The sequence below is a fragment of the Mesitornis unicolor genome, unplaced genomic scaffold (genome assembly GCF_000695765.1).
Source record: "Mesitornis unicolor isolate BGI_N332 unplaced genomic scaffold, ASM69576v1 scaffold12962, whole genome shotgun sequence".
Classification (NCBI taxonomy): domain Eukaryota; kingdom Metazoa; phylum Chordata; class Aves; order Mesitornithiformes; family Mesitornithidae; genus Mesitornis; species Mesitornis unicolor.
Window position 1 is genome coordinate 12,326 of NW_010168567.1, and position 8,962 is coordinate 21,287.

Below are 8,962 nucleotides of genomic sequence, written 5' to 3' on the forward strand. Positions count from 1 at the left end.
GTTTAATTTTTTTGAAACCATCCTGTAAAAATAGCTTGTGTATGTATTCTGCCCAGTGTGCGTTGAGAGCCTGATCTTTTTTCCCCCTTGAATCAAAATAGTTTATCTTTTCTCTTACCAGAAGCTGTTCACACCGATTCAATACGCTGTGTTCCTACCGTGCTCCTATGGAACAGACACAATTCCTGATGCAAAGCTCTCTGGGTACCCCAAAACAGGGGGGCAGTGGCCAGGGACACCCCTGGATTATGTCCTCGCTCAGCTGTTGATGTTTTTCCACACATCTCCATCCAGTTCCTTGTCCCACATCTCGTGTTCATCCTGAAGAAACTGGGATTTCTGTCTTGCAAGAGCTTGGATTTAGAAAACGGAAGTTCTTACCCTGTTTCTGAGGTTAAAGTTTTAGAGGGCTTCAAGACTGAACTTCACGACTTGGTTATCTTTGGATCAAAATTCAGACGTAGGTGTTAAAAGGTATCGTTGAAGTGAGCAGCACCAGTAATGACAGCAGCAGGGGGACAAAAATAGGATGACAATTCTTGGTGTATTGTAAAACCAGTTAATTTCTACAAGACTTATTAAAAAAAAAAAAGAGAGAGAAAAAAAGAGTGCATGGATTTAACCAAAACAGACCTTGTGAGTTCTCATGGTTCACTACAAAAATGTGTACTGCATGAAACGGATCTTTCACACACTGCACACACACACACACACTGACTGTCATTAGGAACAAATGTCACACGGGTACGAGTGATTTGGACAAACAAAACAGGAAAAAATAGGGTAAACTTCCACAAAAACCTCTTCATCAACATTTTCTACATACGATTTCTCTAAAGAAATGCCACTAACTGGCCCCCAGTCCAAAGGCACTATTTTTATGTGCCGCACCTTCTTCCCTCAACTGCTATATTATATAGGTCTCCTAAAATTGGAGCGCTCAAGGCGTTTTTGGGGTAAGTGATGCAGCAACAAATGTCAAAACAATGTAGGCTGCATACAGAATGACACTGAAAGCACATCCCATTGGGAACTATACCCCAAAAAAAGTTCTTTCATGGCCTTTCATTTTGAAGGGACACAATCTTTGCTGATTTTGAAGGAGACGGTGGCCTTCGCTAACTTCCAAAGCCAGTACGACTTCCGGTTGAAAACCAATTTTTGTGGTCTTGCGATAAAAATAATGCTAATCTCTACCTACAAATATGAGCTTTTAGCCTCAAATTAAGTTTCTGAAAGAGAATTTTAAGGAAGCAGACTGCGAATATCTCTGACGCCGCTCTGTGAAGTCAGGTTTTGAAGCAGATGCTATCACTTCACCCTACAGCCGCACAAGGCGCAGGCCACCACTCCACCACAACGGGTAAAGCGTAAAAGAGCAAAGATGCTCCCTGCTGCTCGCTTGCTTTGTATTTGGAAAATGGCAGTGACAGAGGGGAAAATAGATCTATTAGTGTGAAGCTGTCATTGATAAAATGCAGTTTATGCCAAAGGCAATGCCAGCTGAATGGAAGCAGCACAAGGAAAAGATTACAGAAAAAAAAAAGGGTAATTTTTCTGGCAGCAGTCACACAATTATCATTTGCATATGGAGGAGGGAGAATCTCAGCTGGAATAAGCTGTTATAAGCGTATCAATAAAGCCATGCTGATTTATAGCAGCTGAGAGTTTGTCCTGTAGCGGATTCACCCATGTGCGATGTGACAGATCGATGTGTTGGCGTTTTCTCCCTGAAAACTTTGGTTCAAAACCTATTTCAAACACAGTGAAAGCAACTGGGCTGGTTTCTGGGCAGATGTCCCTGGAAATGCGTTTATATCATCACAGTGACAGCAGTTCTGTGGAAGGATTTTTCTCTGCTCGGGGTGGGTGCAAGGGCAGGGTAGCAGGACCTTGGTGGAGGTGCATGGCAAAGCCATAGTAACTCCTGAGCACCCAGCTCGCAGGACGGATTTGGTGTCCACAAACCCATAGGATTCTGTACGAGGTGAAATTAAAAGATTTAAATCGAAATATTGCTTAGTTTTAGTCTATAATCTGGTGGTGAGACTCTACAGTACTGTGCTCGGCCCCCTGTAGCCTGCACGTATACATAACTGCGGTAATCGCTGATTTTTGATAAGATCTTTTGCATGCATGAAACTGAACACATTTGTAATTCACAGAATGACAGACTATTAGGAGTTGGAAGGGACCTCAAAAGCTCATCCAGTCCAACCCCTGCCAGAGCAGGAACACCAGACCAGGTCACACAGGAACACGGCCAGGCGGGTTTTGAATGTCTGCAGAGAAGGAGACTCCACAACCTCTCTGGGCAGCCTGGACCAGTGCTCTGTCACCCTCACACTGACAAAGTTTGTCCTCATGTTCAGGTTGAACCTCCTGTGCTCCAGCTTGCACCCATTGCCCCTTGTCCTATCATTTGACATCACAGAGCAGAGCCTGGCTCCTTCCTCCTGACACTCACCCTTTACAAATTTACAAACATGAATGAGGTCTCCCCTCAGTCTCCTCTGCTCCAAGCTGAAGAGCCCCAGCTCCCTCAGCCGCTCCTCATAAGGGAGATGCTCCACTCCCTCCATCATCTTTGTGGCTCTGCTGGCCTCTTTCAAGCAACTCCTTGTCCTTCTTGAACTGAGGGGCCCAGAACTGAACACAATATTCCAATTCTGCAGGCTTGAGATCTCGGTTTCAAAAGTGTTTCATGAGGACACAAACTATCAAAGAGGAGGAAACAGTGCAGTGCTTGTAGTTACAATAACATCATCTCACATACTTTTGGCAGAGCAGTTTTGGGCCCAGTTTTGGGAAAGGAGATAAAGCCCCTACAAGCAAAGCCAACAGAACTGCAGGTCCCTCCTGCACCTCCTGGAGCTGCACCCCAAGGGTGGTCTGGAAAGCAAAGGAGTTTCTTGCCTGAACCCAGATCCACTGCGTCTCGCTGGGATCTCACCAAGAATTCAGCAGCAGATCTGCCTGTCCGTGTAACGCAAGAAATGCTTTTAGGAGCATTATCCATGCGTGGTTTTCCCGTACATGGAATTTGGCAGGAGGCCACTCAACCAAATGCTTCACATTGCAAGAAAAATCTGCAGACTCCTTTTTTTTTTTTAACTGTACTTATTAAAAAAACCAACCCTCTTACTAACAGAGTTATTCATTGTTACCTCTGAATCAACCATGCAAGATCAGATCATTTAATATGCAGATTTTTAAGGAAATATCTTCATTCTCACCCTCCCACTCCATGCCTTACCATTGCAGAAGCAGCAGCTCCTACAGTGAAACCCGGGTATTCCATCTGATGAATTAGTAACATAGAAATAGAGTTACCAACTCCCAGCCCCATCTATCATAAGTAACTGTATCATTATCCCTTCCAGACACTGATGAAATCCCAGTTTATGAGTAGTTTGCTTTTTACTGCTGTTCTCCAAAATGAAAAGCTGTTCCAGAACCTCGCTGCTCTGATGATGATGAGCCTTCCTCTTCTCCAACCAAAATCTTTTCATGACCAGTTTGTACATTTGCTCATCTACTGAGCGTTGTCCTTAACTTATTTCCCCCCTCCCTGGTGTTTAGTCCCCTGATGTATTTATAGAAAGACCATATCCTCTTTCAAACTTCAATTTGCTAGGAATAGTCATGTTAGTGATAGACTGATGAATTTACTGTGTTAGAAATGGATGGACAAACGTACAGGCAGAGGCTAGAGCAGTCGTTTGAAAAGAAATGCAGAAAATACAGAGGAGTCAATCTTTAGTCAACAGTGCATTATTTCAAACATGTCAACAACATACGTAAATTACGATACAAAAGACAGATCAAGTTCAAAACGGACTTTTAGGGGTTTTAGATCTAAAGACTATCCATCTATAGAAATACCAGAAAGCCTACCTGAAATTCCATAAAACTCTAGTTCGGAAACAGTACCAAAATCGCACAACGAGTACCATTTCTAAAAAAGAGAGCTGGGAAGACTCAAAGTACATTTGGATAAAAAAGCCTTAGACAGAGGCTAGTGTGGATGTTAAATAATCTGCAGAAAAAGAAAAAAAAAATCAAATTGCTATTTAAAAAAAAAAACCCTAGAAGGAAGAAAGACTGAACGTACTATTGGTCTGTTTAGAGATAATTTCATTCTTTCACAAAAATATTTCCTAGCTTTGCTGCTCTGGCACATCAATCCTGAGTACTCTGACTTTCGACTTATAATGATATTCCTTCAGGTACAGCTTCACTGACGGAGGAATGGGAAGTGCATCGATACCGTCGTAAGTTGTACAGTTGCAAATAACCGTTCTACATATATGTTGGAGAGAGAAAGGAAAGGTCCTGTTGAGCGGAGTGGATAAAAGCGGTTCAAAGAACATACAGGAACTCGGGTCTTTGTAGTGCTCCAGGAGCCCCGTGATGTCGGGAGAATGGAAGACGCAGGGATCGTGGGCATCGAAGCTGAAGTTGTGGTTCCACTGCTCTATCCGCGCATGGAGGGAACGACTGTAGCGCCTGAAGCTCACAGAAAACAAATAGTCTTCTTGGGCAGAATCTCGCAACAAAAATGTCCCCTCTGGTTTTCCTTCCAGCAGCGCCTCAGCTGCGTATTTATCCATGACGCCCCAGTAGCAGGGATTGTTATTGATCTGGAGGAGGTCAGGGACGAGACAGTGGACATAATCAATCTGTGTATGGTATTTTGGAGGCGTTTCCATCCGTAGCAGCTCATCATCCGTCTCCCATTTGGGTTTGTTTCTTTTCCTAGAACTTGTGCACAGTGTTATGACTTCGTCGTCTGAGTCCATATCACTCTCATCTCTGCTGCTCCTTACTCCCTTACCTGTAACCAACTCAGACCGCGAATCGCCCCTGGAGGAACTGCTGGTGGTAAAGTCACAGGACAGGGAGGGAGAGTCCGCTCCCTCATTGGCAATCTCATCATCTTGCAGCTGATCCTCCCCTTCCTCATGCTGGGATAAATCAGCAATTATCCAGTCTTCCGCTTTGGGACTTATGGGGGCTGTGTGTCTTTTGATCAAGTGCCACCGAAAAGCTAGCTCGGAGCGTGGAGGAAAAGGACACTTATCTAGCATTAACTCACTGATATGAATTTTTCTTTTTGATGGCAGCCCCGACGCGTGCCGACTGCTACAATTCTTGATGGGAAAGCACTGACCCACAGCATCTTGCAGCTTCTGCTTGAGAGATCGGCCTAAAAACCTGTGACCGCACGAACGGTCTAGATCCAGCTCGATAGACGAGCAGCTATATTTCCTTTCTTGGCTCCTTAAATTAGTCCCTGACCTTCCCGCAGCACTTGCTGTTTCAGCGTCAGGACAATGTTCACTCTTTTTAGACCAGGAGAGCTTCTTTCCGCTCCAGACGTAACCATCCTTCCTGTCCGCGCTTCTGCTCCGGTTGCTTTTGGGTCTCACATCTGCGTTTTTAATATTGCCGTCCTTATTTTCTGCCATTTTGACAGCTTTCCTTCACGAGTTGCCACAAAGCACACTGTTTCCTGCAGGGGTTTTCTACATAAGGAAGCTTCCTTGAGGCACTTCCTGGAAATACCTGAGGAAAAAGGAAACACAGCTAAGTTAACAGTTATGCACGCACACAACACAAGACCAACATGGGTGTTCACAGGACAACAGTGACAATTAATTGCTAACCATGTGAAAATAACACGATCAAGCTGAATTCACTAGTGCACCCCACAAACAGCGGCCTGAGCCCAGCCAAGGCTCTCTTAACCCTTCATTGGGAAATGCATCCTCCAGAATAAACCATTTCATGTGTTTTCAGAGTATCCGTTCTGACTACGCAGCAGAGCAGGCAGTTTTAGATGCTGGCAATCCTATTGAGCTAAGGTCCGTTTTCAAGGGAAGCCCTTCACGCGGCAGGTGATGCTGCTTTAGCTGTTTCTTGAGCAAATCTGGCATCTCTTCCAAATAACCCTTCAAGAAGGAACAAGACAGAAGAGAAACAAGTAGGTCAGAGTACAAAGAGCTACTGTACCTAGATGATATGCCTGTTTGCTACTAATCCACAGGGCGGGATGCCAGAGATCTTCCTCTTAACTGACACTTTTGGGTCACTTTCTGGATTAAAAAAAAAAACTATTAAATGATATCAGTCACAGATTGTGTCAATTTCTGAAAGCTGTTTTCCTCTGCCTTTTCAAACAGAGCTAGGAAATACTGAGCCCCTAAGGGATTGAAATATCTGGGGCTTTACATACTGAAAAGGATTAAAACAAATCCAGTCGGTTACTAAAAGCAATTTTAAAAGGCCGTGAAAGATGCAACTGCTTATTACTCATTAGAGAAGAAAGTTTACATTATTAAAATCAGTGTTGCTCTGAGACCTACGGTTGCTGATTTCGTTCTCTTTTGTTTCCAAAAGTGTACTGAATTCTCAAACAGATAAAAGGTTTTCTTTTGAAAAAGAAAAAAAAAAATCTTCTTTTGATTACTCAGTTGAAAGTAGAGCAGAATCCTTTTCAAGGTACGTAGATAGCAATATGTTATGTATGCCATATTCTCCCGAGGAATGACAGAATGTAGAAATACTTCCTGTCACATACTGTGATGCTTTCGCACCAAGATGATGCACAGCTCCTCTATTGCACTGGGGGTTTTTCAGCTGTGGGGTGTTTTGGGTGGGTTTTTGTTTTAAAAAACCCCTAACTGACATGGTAAATACTAAGCAGGAAAAGAAAAGGGCATCCACTTCCTCTCTCCATTCAATCCATTCTCATCATCAGGATTAGCCAGCATGACACAACCTCTCTGCTGTTCCCCGGGGCAGCGCAGGCTGAGTTCTGGCCTCTGCTTTCAGTAAAAGGAGGCGACTGCCGTGCCAAGAGCCTGACGTGCAAAATGTGGGCCAAATTCAGCCCAGATGTAACTTTCACCCAGGGATCTGGGGCATTGCATTCCTTATTTGCAGCCCACAAACCTGAGAGCTGCAGGGAAAAGAAAAACGGAAGGAAAGGGAGGAGATGCAGAGACATGGAGCGAGGGTAAAATAGGTAAAATATTGCAAATGTGTGGAAAAAATGGGATTAGAGCAATCTAGATGAACAGTGCCTCACTGGTAGGACGTGGTAGAAGCAGAGAATGGGCTCCATATTCCAGCAATTACAATAATAAAGATTTCTTTTCTTCTCTCAGGATTTTGCAAGCCACTTTTCAGTGAAAACCTCTCGGGATGCAATACAGATAGGAGATAGGCAACATTTGCATATGAGACCTGAAACACCTTTATTTAGGCCAAGATTCACTCAGTGCTTTTGTAACATTTATAATTTTTTTCATACTACAGTGGAGCACTGATTTTTCTCCACAACTAAAAGTGAGGGGAAAAAAGCCATCTCATTTAACTTGGTGATAATCAGAAAAAAATGATGAAGATAAAAAGTTATCCTGGATTCATCCCGAGGTAAAATACATTAACTCTCCATAGATGGAATTTTTAATTGGACAGAGAGACATCATTGAGGTTGCAAAGTCAAGTACTTAAAAATCAGGATACGACAGTTTGTAATTGCTTTTGAAACCGTCAATTATCTCACTCTGCACTTCCAGCCCATATAAGGAACAAGAATACGCAGAATATGAGCTTTTAATTAAAAACTGCAAAAAAGTGCTGAAAAGGCCCGTTATCTCCTCACTTCAGCCTTGCAACTGAAATAATTTCAGTGTTTTATGCCATTTTTAGGCTGTTGTTTGTATTTAATTGTAAAGCCGCCTTCTACTTTGTACTTTCCTTCTGCTGCACATCCTGAGCGGTACCTGAACCCTGAAACTCCACCTGGAGAAGCAGCACATGATGCTGTGGGACACGCTCCAGCAGCCAGCAGCGCGCAGAGCTGTTTCCCTGGGGTTTGCAGCCTGCTGGCACTGAGGCGCCAAATCTGCCACGTCAGAGCAGTAATTGCTAATCAGACCTAACAGCAGAGCCGTGAAAAGAGCAGGGAATACACGAAGAAAAAGGGATGTCATCCTACTCGAGCCAGGTTTGAACTTGACCTTGTGAAGGAAAAGGATGGTTCAGTGCCCCAGTCCCACCGTCTGGCATTACAACGAGGAGTCGCACCTTCAAACTCTCCGAATCTGTGATTCGTAGCCCCGCCAATAAAACGGGGTCCAAAAAACGGAAAGAAAAAGGCATAAAGGGCAGCAAAGCATTCAGTGCTCTATTACCACTTAAGGCTTTCCACCTAATGCAGCTATTCCTTGTATCGCAGCCGTCCAGAGGAAATTCTGTCACTGTACATCCATTAATGGCTGAGGCACAGCTGAAAGAGCAGGAGAGGAGGGCAAGGATAAAAGAGAGGGGAGACGGAGTGTACTTAAAAAATAAATGGAGGAGTCCAGCACTGTGCAGCTAACATGCATCAGGTCCAAGCTCCTTTTGGTACATACAATTAATCTCCTGCCTACAAAAGCTGCCTTCTATGTGCAGATACCTTGGGCATCTCAGACCAGGCAGATCTGACAAAACCCTTATGCTTGAAACTCAAGCAAATGGCAAAGATAAAGCAACATGCGAGGATAAGCAGAGTTCACTTGGGGCCACACGATCTGGTTTGTAGTTCAAGGTTATCCAGCACTGTCACTGCTTACAGTCCCCGAGGACAAGCAGAGAGCAGGGTGGGTTTTGTTGTTGTTTTCATACCGTGCACAGCTCCCTCCTTCAGAGACACATCCCTCGCCAGGCTGCGGAGGTGGGGGTGCAGACGGCTGCACAAGATGCTTTTTCCTTCAAGTGCTGATGCTGATAAATACTGAATCGCTTTAACTGGATATTTATGTTCTGACCTGGTGGACCCTTGCCTCTAGTCCGCTACCTCCAAGTCCTCCATCAACCTGCTTCCCTTTCAGTACAATGAAGAAGCAGAATACTGTCTATAATATCAGCATACTGTATAAAATATCTGTCTGAAGCAGATGTGGGGGTC

General features: G+C 44.1%; 1 protein-coding gene across 1 annotated transcript; it reads right to left on the minus strand.

The window, feature by feature from the left end:
- Positions 1 to 3,708: 3,708 nt before the first annotated feature.
- On the minus strand, positions 3,709 to 5,565 carry SOCS4 (suppressor of cytokine signaling 4). The gene has a single exon (XM_010179057.1). It carries the CDS (start codon positions 5,469 to 5,471, stop codon positions 4,161 to 4,163), a length of 1,311 nt encoding a protein of 436 aa, XP_010177359.1. The 5' UTR covers positions 5,472 to 5,565; the 3' UTR covers positions 3,709 to 4,160.
- Between the last annotated feature and the right edge of the window lie 3,397 nt (positions 5,566 to 8,962).

Coding starts and splice junctions, on each gene's coding strand:
- SOCS4 (XM_010179057.1), bottom strand. CDS start 5,471: ATGGCAGAAAATAAGGACGGCAATATTAAAAACGCAGATGTGAGACCC.